We start from the raw sequence: 24,538 nt of genomic DNA, 5'->3' as shown, positions 1-24,538 counted from the left end.
AAAATATTGTGCCTAGTATGCTTGTGCTTTATCAAAGGCTTGTAAAAACCTAGACATTATATTTGATAAACTAATGAATTCTTTATAAATCATTGAGTTCCAGTGACAGTGTCAACATTCTGGCGTATGGTACCATACTGTGAGAAAGTACCATTGTGTACCTCAGCATAGTGAATCAGAAGTTAACAGACCATATAAAGGCTTGAGCACTATAAATCTTGCTCATGCTGTCGCATGGATGGGGCAGTTGGGCCAAGTCATCCACCAAATGTGCAGTCTCCCTCATACCACCAATGAAACTTCTGCATGCAAATTAGCAGTTGTGTATGGGGTGGTGATTGGTTGAGTTACCTCTGATAGCACAATGACCTAGGACTGTTGGCATGTCATAGATACATGCCTTACTGTTGCAAGGCTGTAATTAGAAAAGTCAAAATAGCTGATAACTTAAAAATTGGATTGTAACAGACTGAATTTTTGAACCTGGTGATATTCTAAACAAAAACGAGCTTTCACTCATGCTTGTAGCTGTTTTTATCACTTCACACCAACTAAAAGGCATTCTAGGCTTCAGAGTTACTTATTAGATAGGACTTAATATAGTCACACTGATTGCATCAACCTAGTCACAGGTTAGCAAATAGTACTTAGCTAGTCATCCAATTTTGTTTCGTCTACTGAAGAAATATGCAAAACCAAGGAATTTGTTATTGCATGTATAGATTCTATTGTAATGGTTGGGTTGATTTTCTAACCTGGTCTCTCTCACACACTGCAAGAACAGTTTTGCTATAGAGGGGGAAGAAAGAACAGCAGGACTGACTGTATCTATCAGCCATTGTACACCACAAACCAGGGCACAGGAGCTCTAGGGATTACAGCAGCTTTGGGGTGTCAGAGGTGGCCACAGAGTGGCTCCACTGTCCTTCCATAGAAATCATCCCTCCTGGCTTTCTCCCTGCCTCAACTGAGTTTTCCATGCTATGCAAAGGGGGCAGGATTAGCCCCTATGCACAAGTAGCAAGTGAGAACCGAAGGGGTCCTGCCAACTTTTTCAGTGACAATTTTATGAAAATTAGAAACTATAAAAGAGTGTTATTTAGTAATCCTCAGAGCAAAACAAATTCTGCTGTCTGTTTACACAAAATCATGCTACTTGTTTAAAACATTTAAGCCTCATGCTCACACTGTGTAATTACTAGCTCAGAACAATGAGCACTTGTTTTTCCTTCATGCAGTACTAGTAAAATGGATAACCTTTTTTGTAAAGTATGATTTTTGATATCTGAAAATGAGACTGCTTCATTAATAGTTTTGAGAGAGGATAACTACTGAATGTACTTTGACTGCCAAGCAAGTTAAACCAATACAAATCTGATCCCAGCTTGAGAGGGCTACTGAGGCAACCTGTCATTCAGCATAGGTTAATGTAGTCTACAAGAGAGTCTTTATGTTCCACCATTTGCTTTTTTTATTTATACTTTCCACTGTGAATTTTTAACCGCCCCTCCAACTTCCCTCCACTCACCAACATTTAGGGTGATAGTTGCATTGATTTCTTATTGTACCCTCTGTGGGAAGGGTAAAGTAAGTAGACAAATACATTTTACTTGCAATAAATATTAATTAAGAGTTAAATAATGGCTTTGTTATGAGCCCTGCCTAAAGTCTCGCAGAGATTCAAAATCTCCCTCCCAACTTTCTTCTCTTCAGGTCTATACATAGTATAATGAACATCCCCACAGCATGCTGGCACAACTAGGGGCACAGAGCCAGGTTCCTCCCATTTCCTGCTCATTCAAACTCATATGCATGGAATTGGGGGGAGGAGCATGGCAGCCCCAATGAGGTCTTTCTCTTCACACACACAGCTCCCCACAGTATGGGCAGAGGAGTAAGGTCATATCTTATACTTTCCTACACAGGCATGTAGGATGGGCCACAATCTGTCCCTAGGGGCTCAGTTTTAAATTCAGAGTAAGATGAAGGCTGGTGCTACACCTAGGAAGGTGTAAAAGCCACAGTCCTGCTTCCATCCTGCCATTTTTTGGAGGGGAAGACATCACCCCCAGAGGTACTAGCAAGGAGCTGCCTTTGTTTCCAGGGTTCTCTGCAGCCACTGTGCAAAAGATGGAGGCTTCTTTCACTCTCCTCCATCTCTGCACTTGCTGGGCATTGGCCCTAAATGAGCACTAATATAAAATGGATGAAGATTAGTACTACACCACACTGCTCCAACCCTATGCTTAATGATATGGATAGATGGTTGATTTTGTCATAGAACTTTACACGTATACCGGGAATCATATAAATATAGGGCTGGAAGGAATCTTAAAAAGTCATGAAGTCCAGGCCTCTCTGCTGAGGCAGGATCAAGTAAATATAGATAAACCCTAATAGATGCTTGTCCAACCTCTTCTCAAAAATCTCAAATCATCGTGATTCTACAATCTCCCTTGGAAGCCTATTCAGAGTTTAAGATTTTCCTAATATCTAATCTAAATCTCCCTTTCTGCAGATTAATCCCATTACTTTTTGTCCTATCTTCAGTGGACATGGAGAACAATGGTTCACAATCCTCTTTATAACAGCACTTAATGTATATGAAGACTTTTCAGATCCCCCATCAGACTTCTTTTCTCAAAATTAAACATACCCAGATTTTTTTAACCTCTCTGTGGAGGTCAGATTTTTTAAACTTTTTCTCATTTTTGTTGCTCTCCTCTGGACTCTTTTCAATTTGTCAACATCTTTTCTGAAGTATGGTGCCCACACCTGGATACAGTACTCAAGCTAACACCTTACCAATGCCAAGTAGAACAGGAAAAATACCTCCTGTGTCTTGTATACAATGCTTCTTTTAATACACTCCAGAATAATATTTGACTTTTTCACAACTGCATCACATTGTGGAGTCATTCTATTTGTCATCCACTGTTACTCCCACATCCTCGTTAGCAGTACTACTAGCCCATTATTCCCCATTTTGTAGTCGTGCATTTGATTTTTTCCTTCCTAAGTGAAATACTTTGCACTTATGTTTATTCAGTTTCACCTTGTTGATTTCTGACCAATTCTCCGATTCATCAGGGTAATTTTGAATTCTAACCCTGCCCGCCAAAGTGCTTGGAATGCCTCCCAACTTGGCACCTGCAAATCTTATAAATATACTCTCTATTAGCCACGTCACTAATGAAAATATTAACTAGTACCAGATCCAGGACTTACCCCTGTGGGGCTTCACTAGAGAGACAATCCCAGTTTGATAGTGAACATGGTCTTTGAGAATGATCTTTCACCCAGTTCTGTTTATAGTAATTTCACATAGCCTGCATTTCCCTAGTTTACTTATGAGAATGTCCTGTAGGTCTATGTCAAAAGCCTTACTAAAATCAAGATATATCATGTCTATTGCTTCCCCCCATCCACAAGGCTAGTAACCCAAGAAGGAAATTAGTTTGTTTTAGCATGATTTATTCTTAACAAACCATGCTGTCTCTTTCTTATGACCTTATTATCCTCCAGGTGCTTACAAACTGATGGAACCAATTATTAAACAAATATCTTTCCAGGTATGTAGGTTAAACTGACTGGTCTCTAATTCTCCACCTCCTCTTTGTTCCCCCTTTTAAGGATAAGTACTACATTTGCCCTTCTCCATTCCTCTGGGACATCACCTGTCCTCTATGAGTTCCTGAAATAATTACTAATGGTTCTGAGATTGCTTCAGCTAGTTCCTTAAGTACCCCAAGACAAAATGTCATCAGGCCTTGCAAACTTGAATCCATCTAACTTATCTAAATATTCTTTAACCTGTTCTTTTCCTATTTTGGCTTGTGTGTCTTCCCCCTTGCTTCTTAATATAATTGTGTTGAGCATCTGGTCACCATTAACTTTTTAGTGACCACTGAAGCAAAATAGGCATTAAACACTTTGACCTTCTTGACGTCATCAGCTATTAGCTCTCCTTTCCTGCTAAGTAGAGGACCTACACTTTCCTTCATCATCCAATTAGTTCTATCCTCCAGCTGGTCTTGTATTTCAACATACAGTTTTTGTCTGGAAATTTGATCAGGATAGATAAGTAGGTCCTGACAGGATGGTCCAAGTGCACACTTATCTCTATGGTAGCTTCTGATGATCAAGGAGAAAGATGTTGGTGATCAAGGTCTAGTCCCTCAAAGATAGTTAAGCTCCTAGCTCCCATTGAGGATTTGGGCCCAAGTTTTTAGTAGTCTGTGGGTCGGATTTAGCCACTGTTACTCACATTGAGTAGCACCTTACTCCACAAGTGTTCCCAAATATAACAACAGAACTACTCTTGGAGTCAGATGAGTAAGGGTTGGAGAATTAGGTCCTTTTGCATCTATCACCTTTAATTATATAAACGCTACCTTTAAAACCATTACCAGATACCATAAAACCAAACTTCAAAAACTGTGGTTAAAACATGCTTTCAAATAAATTAAGGGTCAAATCCTTGGAAGTGCTGAGCACCTGCAATAGGACTTCAGAGGTATTGATCCCTGACAGTATAGTTTCCACAGAGGTGATGATTTGAGACTGCCCAAATATGCAGTTTATAAAGAAACATAACATTGAATTATATTCTGATAAATCAATGTTTTACAGAACATTTCTAAGAAGTTCTCTACCTATAATTAACATAATTTATCTAGGAATTTGGACAGCTGTTCAGATGTTACAAAATAAATCTCTCCAAATCTGAAGTTATGCCAATGTGTTTTAGTGATATTGCCAAACATAAGCCTACAACTTTCTCTGCCATTTAAATGATCTAATAAAAAATTAAGTACCTGGGGATTTTTCTTATTCCCTTGATTAATTCCCTTTAGAAAGTTAACTTCCCTTCCTTCCTTAGTAAAATGCATAAAAATGTGTTATATTAAAAAGACATACAGTTCAACTCAACATGTAAAGGCTATCAGAATGAGCTTGTTACCAGTGCTTTATTGCTTACTGAGACCACTTTTGTACTTTACCCTCATCATTCAGCTGGAGACTGTTTTAATCCCAGAATCAAACTAAAAACATTGCAGTTTTGTAAAGAATGACAGTCCCCAACTTTAAATTGTGTCTTCTGTTATATTAGTAACTGCTTCCTTTTATACCAATGTTACATGAAAGAGATGAAGTGGAATTCAAGTCAGGCATTAAATCCTTTGATGACTTTAACCTTCAGAAAGTTGTGAGTGTAGTGGTTAGAGCAGTAGCCTGACAATGCTGTGTTCTCCATATCTGCAATGTACATTGCCTGCGTGCACCTGATAGCATTGTCTTTAATTTAATTTAAAGAATCCTTGCAATAATATATTAGTGAAGAAAATTAAGAACATCATGTTACGACCAATGGTGGATTAAGGCATAAGCAGTATGGAGCATGCCTATGACCTCAACTTTTGAAGTCACATGAGATCATAATCTTAGATTTCATTTAAATATAATATTTCTAGCCTTCGTGGTTGTGAAGAAGAGCCCAACTATACCTGCTGCAGCAATTTCTGCCAGGTAGTGCAGACAGCTCAGAATAACTGGAAAGTTTTGAACAGCTCCATGCATCTCAGCTCTGACACCTGTTGCTTTTATGGTGCCCTCCAATAATACAATAGGATCATTGTGTAGTGAAGGTAAGTCTTCCTGCTGCCATTATGTCATGATGATGACTTCCACCTAGTCTGTCAATCATAAGTAATTATATTATGACCCCCATTATCATAGTATCCTTATTTATCCTCATACCAACCCTGTAAGACATGGAAATGCTACTATCCCCATTTCACAGATGGAGAACTGAGGCACAGAAAGATTAAATAATTTACCCAGGTAATATGTAGCAGAACAAGGACCTGAACCAAGGTCTCCAAAAGCCAAGATTAGTGCCCTAATCACTGACCTATCCTTCATCTCATGGGTCAGAGTCCTCTATGTGGGTGGATGCAGAGTCTTCTTTCTTTGGGACACAACCCAGCTGGCCTGAAGACAGGAAGATGGAGATGGAGAATGTTGTGCCTACAAAAGATGAGAAGGGCAGATCCCACACAACACCAGCAAATTACTCTTATGTGCTATAGCCCAAGCAGAGGTGGAACTGCACCATGGGGTGGAGTTTGAGGTGAGGTCTATCTTCAGCCCTACATTGCCTTAATGTAGCCCTAGTTATGATTGTTTCCTGTTGTCCTGAAATGTATCTTTGCTACTACCTATTGTATAACTACTAATCGTTACAGGTAAGGTCTCTGTTATACAGGAGGTCAGGCTAGATTACCACAATGGTCCCTTCTGGCCTTGGAATCTATGAAGCAAAGTATCATGCTGGCATTCATGGACATAAATCATTTGTCATCCATTGAAGGTTAGGGGATTACACAGCTAAGTGATAAAATAAAAACTAAAGCCCCTATCCTTGATTAAGCTTTGCTTGTTTTGTCTTTCACTTAGGATTACCGAGTGAATATCTTTCTCCGTCAGAATTGGAATGATCCACGCCTTGCATATAGTGAATATCCAGATGACTCTTTGGATTTAGATCCATCCATGTTGGATTCTATTTGGAAACCTGATTTGTTCTTTGCTAATGAAAAAGGTGCCAACTTTCATGAAGTTACAACAGACAACAAGTTGTTACGAATTTTTAAAAATGGAAATGTTCTTTATTCTATCAGGTGAGTCTCTGACAAAGGAATTTTTTTTTAATACTTTTAACAGGCAGGGACACTTGGAACTGGATATCTCCAATTGTTACTTATGCAATTAAATGATGCAGTGAAGTCAATGTGAGTTTTGAGTGCTGAATTGGTATTACAGTAGCACCCACAGGCATCAAAAGAGAACAGGGCCCCATTATACTGGGCACTTTACTTACACATAGTAAGAGATCACCCCTGCCCTGAACAGCTTATGATCTAAATAGACAAGACAACATGTGGGAAAAAAATAAAGAATTATTATCCCCATTTTACAGATGAGGAACTGAATCACAGAGAGATTATGTGGCTTGCCCAGGGGCAACAGGAAGTTTTTGGCAGAGCCAGTGAGAAAACGCAGACATCCTGAGCATTAGTATTTGGGCAGGGCTATAAATGGGTTCAAATTCTAGCCTTCATTCTAAATATTTTCCCATGATCACAAATGTTCAGGAGACCAGAGATGATGCTTTTCACATGGTCCTAACCCCCCAACTATTTCCTCCTTCCTTCACTTAATTGTTGTAGCTGCTCTTAAATGTGGAAACTAGGAACAGTTTAATATATCAGTAGCTACATAGTACTCAAAGAGCTGCTCACATATTACCGGGAGGGGGAGCATATTGGAGACAGAAGTATTCACTTTTTTTTTTTTTTTTTTTACATTTCGTGAAACTTTTTGGAAGTTGTATCTACCTAACATGTAATAAAACAAACATTGACAAAATCAAGTTACTCTGATGATTACTGCCTTGCTTCTCTTCTCCTCTTTAACACTTCTGCTCTGGCTTTACTGTAGCAGCCAATGTTCTCATAAACACTTAAGTCCAGATCCTCAAAAAGTATTTAGGCATCTAACGTTGATTTCAGTCCTTAACACTAGAGATTACTGACTTGTACCATTTGAAAGTTAGGCTTTGAAGCTTTCATAAGGTGTATGTAATTGGTTTTAGCTCTAACACTTTTCAAGGTATCACCTATTACTTCTAGAAACTGAGGTGTGTGTAGGGGGAAGATAATAGTAATCAAAAAGGTGTGATTTTAGTGTCCCATGTGGTATTTCACAAATTAGTACTAGAAGTCAATAATAAAGTGTTTCAGGAGTGACGTTCTAGGGCCTGATTTTCCTTTGCATTACTTTCCAGTTTTACACTAATCACCACTTCACACTCTTACCTGAAACATCCAATCTACTTGACAGATTTATTTGTAAAATACATCTATCACCATTGCCATATGGAACAGCAATTCAATTTTATGTTGACGGCCCAAATTTTGATCAACTGCACTTTAACTCATTTTTCAGCATTCCCCTCAGTTTTATGATAGTACATTTCAGAGCAAAATGTACTCCTCACATTTGGTGTTTCACCTTGCATGCTTTTAAGGTATTGCATTATACTGTGGGGCCTTTTGGTCTGATAAAGAGAGGAATCTGCATATAAACTGATGCATTAGAAGACTGGACAAAATGCTCTTTTCATGTTTGGGTGCATTACTAGGGGAAGAGTGCTCAGGAAGTCTCCCTCCTCCCAATGTTCCAGGGCAGCAGTTTGTCTCGATTAGCAGGTAGGATCCCTGGCAATTTTTTCCAAGAGCACTTCTGTGTCTCAAGGAGGCTTGGTTGGCCAGTCTGTGAAAATAGTCAGGGCCCCTGTTCTCTTGCATGCACTTGACCATTGACAGCTGGCTCTAAGGGGGCACAAAGTACTCCCCTTTTGGAGCACAAGTAAGGAGCACTGCTGTGTGAACTGTCTCCAGATTCTCTAATTCATCCTGACATGCATGGGCAAGATGGCTCTTGGAATCCGTTCAGACACTATCAGTCTGACCCATCTTAGTTCCTCCTTTTAATTACATACGGCACAGATTGACAAGGGCAAGAGTTGAATTTAAGGACCAGAGTTGGATTTAAGGCTCAAATCCAAGTCCCACTGAAGCCTCTGGAAATTTTGCTAATGACTTCTATGGGATTTGGTCTGTCTTGTCTGGATCAGATAGAATGAACTAGTTTGAGTGCACATTGAAAAGAATGTGACACATTACTGTACTAAAGGTATAATACCAAACATTAATTGTGCTGAGAGCAAACTCCAATTAGTTCACACAGTTCTTGTGGTGCCAGGGTAATTCCAGTGATTACTCTATCATAATTTAATTGCCAAAAATTTTCAAGAGGAATAACAGACCCAATCAATGAAAAAGACTCAAAATTGTATAATCAACATGTAGGTGAATATTCATCTGAATTTAAGTTCGTTTTGCATTGATGAATATAGAGAAGGTAATTCTGAAATACTTGTCATTCAAAAGAGAATGTTGAAAACCTTAAAGTGCTGAGTTTTCTTTTTCCAACCAAATGTAATTGCAAGTGAATAACATATGCAGACCAGAAGTGAATGATGAATGTAGTCACATATATATGTTAGTGACCATGAAAGAGCCACTTTTCAATTTAGACTTTGTTTTAAATTAGAATTTACATTAGACTAGTTCTTTGAAAAAGTAAAGACAAGGGGTCAGATTATCAGTCAGCCCCCATAATGGGGACTTTCTGTAACAGGGCAGTTGTGGTTTCCCCTTCTGTAGGGGATCCCTGTCTACAGGGGACCCCAAAGTGGTATAAAGCTGTCATATCTGGCTCTATGCACACAGTGCACCAAAAGTGGGAAGGAGCATGGGCAGAACATTCTGTGCACTAATGATTCATGGCCAATGGAATAATACCTAATGCCCGCCTACTCTTACTTGCTCTTGAAGCCAAATTGAACTGACACCAGAGTTCTGAAAAGTCTTGTTCACACTGCATTGACCTTCTGCCAGCTGACCTGTTGAATTTGACAGCAAGCTGTGCATCTTAAACATCAACCACTACCATCATTGTCAGATAATGCTGCCAGTGTCCTCCTGCCATAAAACTTTCAGACCTTGCATCTAAATTTGCCCCTGACAGATGTTTCCATGGGAGGTCATTGTGTAACAATCTACTTGCTACATTTACATACCTTTTCTGATTTTATTGGTAGCTACAGAGATTTACTTTTGCTAGCATCTTTCTCTGATCAGTTAAAATGAATGTGATTGTAAAACAAAGTAGTCACTGTGAAAGGTCATTTGCATCACTTTCTCCCTGCAAGCCTTTTCTAGGTGCTGGCATGGAGCCTGAAGAAATAATATACACTTTTACTTTTAGCCATACAATTTAAAATACAAGTGATCCCCAATAGATAATAAAACCTTTTCAGCGTGCCATTTCTGCAGAAATTTGTATTTAGGTCTTTTTATAGTCCATATGTTCAAGCAGAAGCAAACTTCATATGAAGTCAATGGGACTTTTGTGAGGAAAAGGAATCCAGGGATCAGGCCCATTGTCTATATTCTCGGGTCTGGTCTATACTTAAAACTTAGATCCATATAGCTATGATACACAGGGGTGTGAAAAATCCACAGCCCTGAGCACTATGGCTATGCTAACCTAACTCCCAGGCTAGATGTGGCTAGGTCAACGAAAGAATGCGTCTGTCAATCTAACATTTCTCAGGGAAGTAGAGTTCCTTCAGCTACAGAAAACCCCTTATTTTGCTATAGTCTGTGTCTGTACTACAGGCTTATAATGACAGCTACAGCACTGTAAGTGTACTGCTATAACACCTGTAGTATAGACATCGCCTCACTCTGGTATAATTATCATGCATCTGGGATAAGAGAGTTTATTAATATACTTTGTGTAAGGGTCAAGAAGAAATCCTATAAGAAATCTTCTTAATTGACACTATTACATTTTCTCTTAACTGAATGTTCCCACTGAGTGGATCCAAATTAAGTTAGAAAATGTTGATTACATTTAGTTCTAATTCAAGGTTCTGTAATACTAAACTTTAATCAATCAGCAGAATAACACAGAAGAATAACATAGAAGCAATCAGAATACCTTATACTCACATTTTGATAATTGAATTTAATATTTCTGTATTAGTATCTTTGTAGCAATTTATAACTGATAAATTAGTCTTGGATCATAAAAAGCTCCCTATTAGTCTGTGGAATAGTACCCCCAAAGAAAGAGGTGAAAACCTAATTCCTGGAAGCACTACAAATTAGATTGGATAAAGTGAGATTTACAGAAGTGTTTCTCAAACTGGAGGTCTCCAAGGGTATTCCAGGGAGTCCGTGGGCCCCGCTGATCAACTCCAGAGCATTTAAGTACACATTTAACTTTAAACATGTGCTTAAGTTCCACTGGGCCTGATTCCCATTTACCCTAAGGCATCTTTATACTATGCATTACATTATATGACCTTTTTATACTGCCAGAGTGGTATAAAGGGGCTGTACTGCAAATAAGAAGCAGCTCATTGACTTCTATGGGACTTAAACACATGCTTAAGTCCTTTGCTGAACTAGGCTTCAAATGATAGAGCTTTATTATACCTTATAGCACTGCTCCATGCAGAAGGACTGCACCACCTCAGTGGGAACAGCAGGTTGCCTCCAGAGTTCCCCAACACACCAGGGTAGCATGCCCAGAAGATGCTGCCCTTGCTGTGACTGGCTAGCTCTATAAGCCTGTGTGAGTTTAAGGGGTCGACCTTTCTGTGCCCCTTTTGGGATGACCTGTGTCTCAAGAGATGCTATTATGGAACAGTCCCTCTGCATATTTTTGACTGACTCCTGCATAGGAGATGCATATGGAAGGAAGGGTCCTTGTAAGGCTGCTATTCACCCACCCAAAGCTTAGCCAAAGTCTGATCCATACTATATCATTTTCAACAGTATGCTGTCAAAGAAACTACAAAACAACTGAAAGGCCAATAAAATATCTCCATGATATGATTCACAGTAGGAATTATGAAAGCAAAACTGTTTTCTTTCTCTGTGCATCTCTTCTTTCTTATCTCTCTAGCAAGTATTACACTAAATATAAATTATGGTATTATTTTAATATTTAAAAATAAGTTTAGTGCCTATAGAACTGCAACATGGCTTACTAAAAATATTATGGCACAAAATGCAAGTAGTTTGTGCAGTTTAAAATCACAGGTGCATTTCTTTAGTATAATACTGACAACTGAAATATCACCTTTAACATGTTCATGTTGGGAATTTAACTGTATTGCCTGTTAGGATACAAATGCTTATATTACTCTGCCAGCATGAGTTGCACCTGGCATCTGTTATATAATTCATGTGGGAGACAGTGTCTTGGTAAATTGTATGCCAAGGATATGAAATACTGTAATATCTTTGTACTTTTATAGTAATATTTAAAAATATCAGCGCATTTCTGTGGAATACCCACTGAGATAGAGAATATGTCTGTAATAAATAGTATTTTAGAATAATTTTAGGTTTTGATCTCCATTTTTTTGTTTTTTTTTTTATCACAAATGCAAAGCAGGATTCATACAAGAGAGTCAGAATGGTTCAATTGTTTTCATAGTTGTTAGAGTGTTTCCTACAAATACATTGAGTTATTTTCAACTACCTCTAACCACAGGTGTGTTAACATTTTTGTTCTGTGCTCCCTATGGTATTTGAGGTATATTTTTAATAATCGTTTTGTATTCTTTCAGATTGACTTTAATACTGTCCTGTCCAATGGATCTCAAAAATTTCCCAATGGATGTGCAAACGTGTATAATGCAGCTGGAAAGTTGTAAGTGTGAACAAAGTATTCTTCTACAAATAACAGTATAAAGATGACAATACATGCTGGTGGTAATAGAGAATTTTGCATTTTCCAAAATAGGCATGTTTTGGAAGTATTCTGTACAATTATGGCCTTCCCATACACTATACAGTACTGCTTGAATCCAAAAAACTTCTTAAAGGGCCAGAATCTGCCATCCTTACATTGAGTAGTATTATGCAGATAGTAAATTGCTTCTCAGAATGAGTAAGGCTTGCAGATTTTGGTCTTTACAGGTTGTAAAGTTATATTTATTTTGAGAGTTTTGTGGAATTATTTCAGAATGGTTCCATAATTCTAAAAGTCACAGATTAAGATGGAAATACTCACCAAAGCTCATATAAATTCAGCCTGATTTCAGGGGCCTGCATTTCAGTATTAATAATATTCAGTTTTTAGCATGCCTATGCAGTATTTTTTCCTAGAATTCTGTTCATTTTAAAAAAATGTAATACTGTATGTTGGCATAAATTCTTGTTTCTATTACACAAATGTCAGTAACATCAGAATATGGCCCTTTATTCACTAAGGCCCTTTCTAAAGTCTTTATTCAGAGTTGGCAGGGAAAGGATGGTACCCCATCAAAATAAAGTGAGAGATTAGTCTACACACTCTGTAAATACCCTGAAATCCAGGGGGATCCAGAAGGAAAAGAGTCAAGAGTCATCCATACAAAGGCCCTGCTCCTCTGATCTGGCCCATCTCTGTAGCTCTACAATGTCCCCATTAGATTCCCATGTCTCTGGCTTCCCTTGGGACCATCCTAAAAGGGGGATTTCCCCAACATAGAGGAGAGAGCTGTGCAAAGGAAATACATCCTTTGGCTGTATTTATGGTGGAATCTCCACTTGGCAAAGATAGGATGATATGCATCCCCCACGTATTCCACCCCTCAGTCCACCCACCTTCTCAACCCACGCAACTCCTTGAATCCACGGAACATCCTGTCTAGGATCCATGGAAAAGGCAGCATATTGAGCCCACTCTGTAAGGGTGGCAGAGATCTACATATGGAAGAGACCATCCAGGAAGAGATCAGTTGAACATAAATATGCCCCTTGATCTTTACCAAGTAAAAACTTCTTCTGACATCAAAGGACTGTATAATGAAGACTTACTGATGGACTCAATGGAATTTGTATCAGATAACCAGCTTTCCATTTAATGGCGCCAACAAAAACAGTAGGGAAAGAAAGGCCTAATGGTATTAAGTTCTTCAACTTAAAGCATTAAAATATATACAAAGACTGAAGCTTTAACACAAACACAGCAATTATTATGTTTAATTCCACACTGGAAAAAATAAGCATACTAGTCTAAGTAATTTATATGCTATTGTTAGGCCTCCATTTGAGTATACATATCTCCTTAATTGGAAAAAGATTTAAAGACTTCAGATTAAAGGAACAGTTCAGTTGAAGTATATCTGAGTTAGAGAATACTCACCACTCATGTGAAACAAAAATGGTGCTTGATATCTCAACTCCCCATATGCTATGCATAATATCTATCTCAAGAGATCCATTAGCACAAAATGCAAGATGAATATGTAGGAGCATTATTTCTTTCCACAATCTAAATTGTGTCTGTGCTATTTTTTTAAAAAACACAATTAAGGCCCAGATGACTCCCCCATTGATACATAAATGGAAGGGAGCCTCTGTTCACAAAACTCCCTCCAGCTGTGAGAAAAGGCGCTTAGTCACCTCCACAGAACCATTCCCCCATTCGGCTCTGGTACCTGCAGAGGTACTCTAAGGTTCTGGGATTTGAGCTAGTGCAGAGGCACAGGACACCCACACAAATGGTTTGGACCTCCCCTAGTCTTTGCCGTGTTTATGGATGGCTTTTTCTGCAAAGGGGACAAACCCCCCACTTACTATGGGATAATTTGGATGTGATGTCTGGAAGAGAGTTCATCTCCCACATCCCATTCCTGAAAGTGTTTCTACAAGAGGGGATGATGTATACCAAGAGAACCTTCACTGATGACAAATGAGTCAGTTAAGAATTATGTGAAAGTTAGTGATACACAAAGACAGAAATATTTAGCATAAATATAAATATATATCATATAGTATCCTCTTTGCTTTATATTTTTAGTATTGGAATTAAAATGTTCATAAGTAAAAGTATTAATGAGATTCCTGTATCTAGAATGTGCATACTGGATTATTTAGAATATTAAGACAGAGAAGCAGAACAGATGCCTAACTTGATGGATGAGTTTCTTACAGTGTTTCAGAACTATGTGTACGTTGAAGGGTTGAAAGAGGCATCATTAATTTTTTTTTAATTGGAACAGGGAGAAGCAGTGAGAAAGGTGAATAAACATCATTGGGAGGTGATTCAGCATCACTGAATCTGTCAAAATTATTTGCTGTATAGGCTTTTAAAAAACAAATTGCAAGGTGATTTTGAAAGTTAGTCCTGCCTTTCATTACAGTGGGTTGATGGTAATATTGTCAAGTGGTCTCTGAATGTCAGATTAATGGCTGAGTCTAACAGGAATTTTCCTGACAAAAAATGGAATGGCAACCTTAGTTACTTGTTCCAAAGGTCAAGGCACTTTAGGTCATACTGCACAATCAGTGTTTACACAGAACTTTTCATTGAGCACAATGGGAAATCTTTTTAATAACTGATGCCATGATCTGGCTTTTTATAATTAAGTGTAACTACAGCAAAGGTTACCACGAGGCAATTATATTGGCGTGTACACACATGCCAAGAACATGTGCTCTATACAATAATGTTTCTACAAAGCAAACAAAAATCATATTTCACTGACCAAACAGAAGATAATTGAAAACCTCTTTTTGCATTCAGAAAGTTCTGAGCTTTAACATGCAATCTTGAAACATTCACTTGATTTAAAAATTTCATAAAACCTTTCTATGTTTTTCCTCTCTTTTGACCATAGTAAGCATAGATAATACAGCATCTGAACATTCTTATGCAATAGAATTTGCTTTGTTTTATAGAAAGCTTGCAGGAGCTCACAAATTCTCACAAACTGCATCCCAGGGAACCAACAAACACTTATTAGCTGAATAGCACTATTGATGTTCTAATTTCCAGCAGAACATTTTGCACTGAAGTCTTCATGTTAATCATCCATTTCAGTGGAAGTAAATCCCCTGTTGCATAATCATGTGGCACATACAGATGATATTCACAAAGTTAGAGTGTGCAAAAATACAAATGAATTTTTCTGTTGTAAATACACAGTCTTCCAGTCACAGCAATAAATAGTCTATAAACTTATTCAAAAATGGATAGATTGTCATAGCTCTTACTTGGTTGCACAAGTCAGGGGACATACCCCTCATGGTCATCCCCCCCACTTGCGCCCCTGCTTCACCCTGATCAGATTGTGACTCCAGATGTAAGCAGAAGAGTCAAGTGAGCTGGGAGGGGGAAGAGAAGTTTGGGGTGGGGAGAAGCTCCACCCACCTGTCTGACAGCCAGGGTAGCTGACTCGGATTTTCAGAAAGTAAACTGTGCCATGAAAAGGTAGGAAGTAACTTAATCCCCACCAAGAGCAAGGAGCAGAAGGGGAATTCTCATAATTTATTCTCTGAGATGCTCCTTCAGTTGTGCAGCTATTTTCTGTCCTTTAGTTAAGACAGACTGTCAAGTTACGATTTAAGTCAAAGCATTGTAAACAATACATTCACTACCATTCCATGGAAAATCAAAATAGTAGCACATAAATGAATTAGCATGGATTCTGGAGGTCCTCATTCCACATATGGTACCCCCAACTATCTAAGAAGAAATATGGCCCAGTTCATCTGTGCCTTGAATTTAACCACCTCCTTTACCAACATTGTGCCTTTGATCTTTTCCTCTGTAATAAAGGACTTTTAGTGGGTTTACTAGATGGCCTCTTTATAAACTCAAAATATACAGAAGAACTTGATTTTTCTGTAAATATTTCATGAGGATGAAGCTGGAACAATCAGGGTTATTTTCTTAGAACAAATAACCAGAAATGGTTTTGGACAATTATTTTTTCATCTACTTATTTTCACCTCCATCAGCGTTGAGCCTGCAAACCTTACTCATTTGAGTAGTGCTGATGCTTGAGTAGTCCCGTTTAAGTCAATGAGACTGCTTCCATAAGGATTACTCACCTGAGCAAAGATTTCAGGGCTCACAGCTATTTATAACAGCAAGCTGCAATATGTATAACTCATTTCTTACTGGAATCTCTCTTAAGGGCAAATGAGCATGTTGTGAAATAATGCTACTGCTTAGTAGCAGAATCTCAATCACTGCTGCTGTTGTTCCCCCTGCATGGAGGGCTCTAAGTGCAGCACTTGTTTACAGCTTTTCTCCCCAAACCATTCCTTGGGGACATGCTCAGTCTTCAGCAGCTCTTGAGACAGTATTCCCAAGGTCTCTCCAACCCCTTGGCTCTACAGCTGTGGTATCAGGACGGTGACATACATTATTTATATCAGTAGGCGATGTAGGACTTTTTTATTGCAAATATTTCTGCAATTTTTTAAGAATGGGTTTTACCAAACTCTTACTGAAAAATAGTTTTCTTTATCTTTACCAACTAAAATGAACTGGTTGGGGGTCCCCTCCATCTCCTTAAAGCAAGACCAGATATCTTTTTAAAGACCTGCTATACCTCAAATAGAAATAATAGGCTTGATACTGGAATTACTGAGTGAGACTCTACGGCCTGTGTTATGTAGAAGGTCGGACTAGATGATCAAAATGGTCCCTTCTGACCTCAAATTCTATGAATCTATATATTAAAAAGGAGGAAAATAAACGAATGATAACTACAGTATGAAAAGAGCAGTGTTCATGCCAAGGCAGCTCAAGAGCCTCTCTGATCATTTTATTTCTGTTCTATTTGAACAATATATAGAATAATGGTAGTGAGAAACATATCTTATTCTTGTGGCATCTCTCCTCAACACAATATTTTCCCCTTTATAGAGCTTCTTGTATCTCTCCCTTGTTAAATTTATCTTTTATTGTACTTCCCTGCATTCCATTTATTCATGGATTAATATTGTTTTGAGGGTGGGGGGAAGACACCTTGCTTAGATTGTTTTATGAATTTCTGTGAACTGTAATATTCCTAGAACCTTAAGCAATAACTAAAGGAAGCTAAGTATCATGGGGTAGCCATGTTAGTCTGTATCCACAAAAACAGCGAGGAGTCCGGTGATACCTTAAAGACTAACAGATTTATTTGGGCATTAATTTTACCCATGAAAGCTTATGCCCAAATAAATCTGTTAGTCTTTAAGGTGCCACTGGACTCCTCATTGTTTTTAAAGGAAGCTACTGGCTCAGGTAAAGATTAGACCTGTTAACAAGGGAGAAATTGAGCATGAAACACAAATATATGTAAGGAAGTATGAAAATGCCTCCATTATCAGATTTTAATTGGTATATCCCTTAATAATTAAAATGAATAACGTTTTCCCCTTTTATAGCTCCTTAATTACTCAGTCTTTATAGACAATGAAGGATAATCCAACCCACCATCTAAACTTTTAGGGGAAGATCCTCCCACTGAGATGTGCATGCAGAACAGTTCTCCTATGCAGAGAATTCCCCCCCTCCTGCACTGACGAGTTCAGCTGCTTAAACAGGATCATTTCTTTCCTTCCTGGAGCCCCGTGGAGAGCACCCCATGGGTCCAGACAGGTGGAGAAGACAGTTTGTACAGATGAGGACGGGAGTGGTCAGGCCAATGGCAGGCCTGGGAGGGGATGGAATGTGCATATTGTTTCTCCACCACCAGCCATACAGATCTGATAATTCATTCTGAGATTGCATTGTCTTTCCAATTGCACTCCCACCAGGAGCAGCCATGCCCAGAGAAAAGGGCCACCATGGGGGCCAGAGCAGCTATGGAGGCACAGGACCTCCATGTGCTTATATTATGCTGTGGAGAAACCATTGCCCCACCTTTCCCATATAGAACAATGGTGAAGAACTCCATCTCCATGAGAGAGATTTACTCCCTGTGATCCCCTTTTAAGTGTTTTACTGTGAGAGGAGGAGATCCAACCTGTGATGTTTTAGTCACAAGAAGAATTTGTAAAGGAATGCTTCAGCTATACATTTAAACACCAGTATTCAGAGGCAACAGGACTGCAGAGAGAAGAAAGGTCATAATCTTAGACCAGAAGCTCCCATCCAGTGCAGAAAGGTCTCCCAAAAGGAAAAAAGGGTGTCACCAAATCCAGGGCTGGTGTTTGAGCCCATAGAAGTTCCTCCACATTAAACACCACACAGATGATGATCTGTAGGCATGGAACGGGTGTGTTACGTTTTAGGCATGGTGGTACTGAGCTAGGGAGCAACTTTGCTTATTTCCATGTGCTCCTCCAACCCCAACAACATATTCACATGGATTCGTCTAGAAACTATATAGTCTGCCCTCTTAAGGTAGGGGAGGACATAAGCAAAGCAGGAGACCACGGTGGCACAGCTCCAGAGAGAGACATTTTATCAGAATGGCTTAAAGGGCAGTGCAAAGGAGTAGGTATTAACAGGGATCCACAGGCTTGGTGCTTAATTTTCCTATAGCTAGTCAGGCTCCATGGGACCTGTAGACTAACCTTGTGATCTCAAACCATCTCCCATACCCAAAAGAAGAACATAGTGGTGATGGCACAAGATTGTCCTCAGTAAGATTTTTCAAGAAATGTTTTTCTTGATATGGATTTTTTTTTGTATTGGTGCATTTATTTAGCCCTCAGGATGCTGCATAATTGATTATTTCATTTAAAAAGAGAAATGAATATATAATAGAGTTAAAGAAAGAATTACATATTTAACACTTTATTTCTTAGGCTGAACCCTGACCTATCAACATGTAAAATCCTTGGCCTGCTCCACTGATTCTACACTGGATCTCAGGTCAAAGTTCAAACATCTTCCATATCTTTAGCTTTAGGAATTATCATCTACAGGCAGATTCTCATTCTTTCCTCTCTCCTGCAAGCATGGTCAAAATAATGGTATTTCTTACCTCAACTGGATGCCTCGAGGATTGTTTGGATTCAGTCAGCAAACTAAGGTTACTCTTGAACATGACCCTTAACTAGTAATCATAAAAAATAATGAGAGCAGAACTCAGATAAGTCATTGTGACTAGGAGAACTGGAAGGCAAATGTCTAGTCAAACGGAACTCGTCTGTACGGAAACACTAGAGATCTTTGGATTGTTTGAGACCAGCTGTGTGTGTTTGTTAATAAAAAGGAAAGGAGTGGATTTTTACGAAGGTAGTGGCCAATATTAGGAGATGGTAAAAATCATGTCTTGCTCCAGTCAAATATATCTGGTGAAATCTCTAGCAAATGAATTAATACTCAACCACTCCAGATTAATTTACTTAGGTTCTTCTTCTGTGGGTGGGAAGCCTATTACAGGGGATGTTACAAGGAAAGCATCTAGCAGAGGAGCCCCCTGTCACAGAAAAGATGATAGCATAATGGAAAAAATCATTGGCAGTTTGGAGTCAGCAAGTCTCCAAGGAGCTGCAGTTTATGGAGAAATAAGCATTTGCTTACCCTCCATGGGGTCATCTCTTAACTACCCTGTGAAAGGATGTATAGTAAACTCCGAAATGAACTTTGGAGTTGCCTTTCCACTATCTGAGAGTAGCCTGCATGGGGGGCAATAGGGTTTAAACTGCCTAAAATGAACTAATTAACTAAAATAAGTTACCAGACATATCTAGCTGGCGTAAATTAGCTTAGCTCATTAAGATTTATAAAGCTGTGCTGATTTATGCTGGCCAGAGACTAGCCCTTTATTTGTACATTTCCCCCCTTTTAACATACTTTCAAGCCACATTAAGACGACATGTTATAGAAAAAAGGAAAATACGGCCCAATCTTTCCTTTTACATTTTGGTTTCCTATCAGGATGATGATATTTTAGGACTAGACTGTAGCATTTAACCACAGCCTTAAGCAGGCAACAATGCAGAGCCATGCTATCTGAGAGATCACTTGGGGAGGCCTGTAATCAGAGAGCATAAAGGGAAATCACACAATGCGCCATCCATTGGGTTGTAGCATTTTGCTCCCCTCTCTAAAGCTGGCTAGTTCCTTCGACTGGTGCTGCGGGGAAGAAAAACCAGAGACTCACCTTTCCAATCCCTTTTGGGGATTTGCATCAAAAAGCATTAAGGTGACCAGACAGCAAGTGTGAAAAATTGGGACAGGGGGTGAGGGGTAATAGGAGCCTATATAAGAAAAAGACCTAAAAATCGGGACTGTCCCTATAAAAATCGGGAAATCTGGTCACCCTAAAAAGCACCCAGAGGGAGCAATCACCACTTGTGTGCTGTAACAATCAGAACATTTCCAGGGAGCAGCGCCTCTGACATGGTGACAGTTCTATGCTCCTTGTAAAGATAAAAGCATGTGTTATTTCCCTCTTCACTGCTCCATTGCTTCTATATTGGAACCCAGGTCACAAAGACCCAGGTCATATAGGGGGAAATAGTGGGAGCTATGGTCTCACTGCTGATAGCCATGCTGTGACTTTCCTCTAGCGTTCCAGGAGTGCAAGCCTGGGATTGTGGCGTTACAGACAGAGGAGTCAGCTTTAATTTTGAACCAAACACTCAAAATAATACCATGTTATTGTTTTTCCTTTCCATTCAGTTTGATGACTACACTGTGTAGGCTGTGAGTAATTACCAATACTTTTTAACAGTAATACATTCATCCTCCTGGAGGGTATATAGAGTTGCCTGCATTAAAAAATCAACACACAAAAATGTGAATTATGCCTTTTTGTTCTTTCAAAGGCAAAATTGTCCTCTGAGTCATGTTGTAGGTTTGTTTGTTTGTTTTGTTTTTTGGGGTGTTTGGGTTTTTTGTTATTTTTACCACAGTCTGAATGGCTGTTGAGTGTACTACCTTTTATCCACTTGCAGACATCCCAGGGATATCAATGGGAGTTCTTCATGAACTTTATATAGCTCTCCACACTAAAGAGAATTTTGCCCTTAATTTGGGTATTTTGAATGAACACCTCTGACTTTTAAAATCACAACCCAAAGCACTTGTAGCTATTTGAGGCTCTTTCATTTATTCAGCTTCAGAATTAGTAAGGCATTTGCTAACTATGGCATCATCCATGAAGCTAGACTTTAAAAGATTTACTATGAACTATCGATGTTTTTTCAAGAAAAAGACTTAGGAAAACTTTAGTTGTCCAAAATAAAGCAGTGTGTTCAGTCAGTTAAACAGAGGGGGGAAAAGACTATGGGGAGAAATTATTTATGATAATCCTAAAGAAAAGAACCGACTGACTTGTTAAATTAAGCACTTGTATTACAACAATTAAGTTAGCAGCACTCTGTGCTTGCTTAAATATTTAAAATGTTACGTTAAAATGGTATGCGTCTCCCTCACACACAAAGAAGTCTGCTTTCCCCTCAGTCACGCATGCAACTCAGACACATTGTTAGATGTTTGTTGGGTGTTAACACATACTAAACTTCCTCTGACTGTAGCCTGAAAAGATATTCTTTATGTACCTTGCTGTAAATAATTCCCAGGAGGCTTTAAGCGACTCTCATTGTGGAAGTATTTGTAACTTTTAGAATAAAAGTAGTTACTACTTTTTAACTTTTGTGATTACAGTATAGGAGAGGTAAGAAATTGAAATTCTATTACTGTATTTCTGATGTAGTAATTGGGAAAATATTAAATTCATTTTAGCTTTTAATCAGTAAAAGTTATTATATAGAGAGTAATCCCATTTGGAAGCATATATTATGTGAAGAGAGACAAGCATGATATTGTTGTCCCTTTGGCCCGAGGAGCTAGCCAATATTCACGGCCTTACAGGGTAGGAGGAGAAAATGTTAATATGAATCAGGTATTTCTTTGGTGTAATCTTGTTTATTTGCAAAGAACGTACACAATGTCCTGTTTCCCTGAGCACAGTAGAAACAAACAGTCTGGAGTTTCCTTTCTCCAAAATCCCCTTGTGCCCCTGCAGCGAGCCCTGTACGCAAGAAGCTCCATATCTCAGCCTGCTCTCAAGGTTTCTTCTCCAGGCTTTTTCCTCTTAACACCCACAGCCTGCAAACCATACTCCGAGTCCCTGCATTTTCAGTCAGGGAAATCCCTGTTAAACTGACTGGAATAGTTCCACTCAGGTCTAGCAGTGTGGGATAAGGAATAGCCTCCATTGTTTCCAGCTGTCTTGCTACATAAAAGGGCTTAATTATTTCTTCCTTTGAGTTTGAAAGAATGCTTTAGAATGTGATTATCTTTGGATCAAAGATTCACTTGATGGAATCCATTAGAATCTTCCAGCATAACAAATTTATTTGAGTTACTTCCTGATTTTTCTTAAGACCAACAATAAATATGATATTTGTCAAATTGTCACACTAAAAAAGGAAGTAAAGATATCCTGTTGACACAGTGGCAGAATATCATGCTGCAGTACAGGAGAAGCAGATACATGTTTGCAGATCTGTGTCCTGCAAAGCTGGAATAAAAAACATGGAGATAGCAATGGAAGTAGCATGCTTAGTGTCCATAAAGAATGAGGATAGTATGTAGTTAGGTACTGCTCTAACGCCCACTGAAGTCTATGGAAAGACTCCTATTGATCTGAGAGGGATTTGGACCTGGATCTTACTGTACTCTGCAGATAATCCATACCAATAATATGCTCTCCAGAAGACAATTTTTCAACTTGTCCACCCAGTCACAAATAAGATGGTGTCTTAGAAGCTATAAGAGAACTAGGAAACATAATTAGTCAAGGGTTGGGGGAGGAGATTTCCCTAGGGGAAGTGAGTTAAACTCAAAATTCATCCCTGCATGAGTTGCCTTTTTTTTTTTTAAAGTGCAAGAAAGAGAGGATGGAGACCCAATGTATTTTTGGCCAGATATCAATGTGAGAGATAATGCTGTTGAGACAAGCATTAATGCCTATGCAATTTTATCCTTTCTGGAGAAGGTAAAACAAATATAATAGCATGGCTCCTGGACAAACTTTGCTGGTAGATATGACACTGAGCTTGAAGAGCAATGCAGAAGAAGTGGCTCATTGCAGTGCCACCATGTTTGGGAATTAGTTTCCTTGCAGATGCTCAGATGCCTAGGTTATATCAACTTCCCTATCTGCATGTTTGTGTATGTTCGGGAACTTCTCAAGATTCCTTCTAGAGCTAGGTAAAACTTGGTTTTCTCATCCCTCACACGTTCTTGAGATTTCAGAAATTTTCCTTTCTTGGCTTGGGATAAATATGAGACCACCCCAGAATAGCTAATAGCCCAGTGGTTAGTGCATTCACCAGGGCACTATATAATTCAGATGATGATTTGAGCATGGGCCCCCACTCCCCACTTCCCAGACGAGCAGTGTCCTAGTCACTGTTCTGTTGGCTATCCTGGGGTCAGGGTTTCACTCTCTGTGTGTATTTAAATAAAAAACTTCAAAACAAAACTCCAAAATTACAGTCACAATGAGGACAAATCATGGATACAAAAAGAGACCAGCCAAACTCACCCCACTCTTTGTTCTCAAAAGTAAAAGGTCAATTTGGTATCCTACCCCCACCACCATGCTGACCACCACTCCACCAAACTCATTTGCTTTTTTTTCTCTGCCATTGCCAGCAATCGAATGAGTGCACAAATAGTGTGGGCTAGAGGTTCAAGTGAGTTATTCTGTGCCTAAAATCAGGCTGAACAGCAGCTTTGAGACAGAGTATAAAACCTCTGCATTAACAACTGCCAGCTTCTCAAAGAAAATATGCTGCAAATGTCTGACCTTCCTTATCGAGAAAGATGCCGAATCCTATGGTGCATGAAAACGTTCAAGAGCCAGTTTATAAGTCTGGCTGCACAACAGTGGGACTTGTAGCTTTGCAAGCATCAGCTCCCAGCTGTGGACAATAAAGGAGCAGAATAATAAAATGTGTTCCATTGTCTCCTCTGATCCAGAGCAGGCTTCCTGGCAGCAGCCTTTATCTGCGTTTCCCTTGAAAGTTACCTCGGACATACCAAGTACCATGAAATATCAGCCACTGTGAAGGGAACTCTTATTTCAAAGGTACAGCAATCACTCACTGAGACAATCTTCTGGACAATTCAGTAGTACTGCCAAATGGTATTC

General features: G+C 39.0%; 1 protein-coding gene across 1 annotated transcript in view; it reads left to right on the top strand.

Moving 5' to 3' along the window:
* The window catches only part of GLRA3 (glycine receptor alpha 3), a 149,303-nt gene that overhangs the window by 79,345 nt on the left and 45,420 nt on the right, over positions 1-24,538 (top strand). Inside the window, exons 4-5 of the mRNA XM_008174945.2 lie at positions 6,460-6,683; positions 12,278-12,360. Of these exons, the coding sequence (XP_008173167.1) occupies positions 6,460-6,683; positions 12,278-12,360 (307 nt within the window). The remainder of the gene's footprint in view (positions 1-6,459; positions 6,684-12,277; positions 12,361-24,538) is intronic.

Source organism: Chrysemys picta, chromosome 5 (genome assembly GCF_011386835.1).
Source record: "Chrysemys picta bellii isolate R12L10 chromosome 5, ASM1138683v2, whole genome shotgun sequence".
NCBI lineage: Eukaryota > Metazoa > Chordata > Testudines > Emydidae > Chrysemys > Chrysemys picta.
The sequence above is the reverse complement of the archived record's forward strand: the minus strand, read 5'-3'. Positions and strand labels throughout refer to the sequence as shown.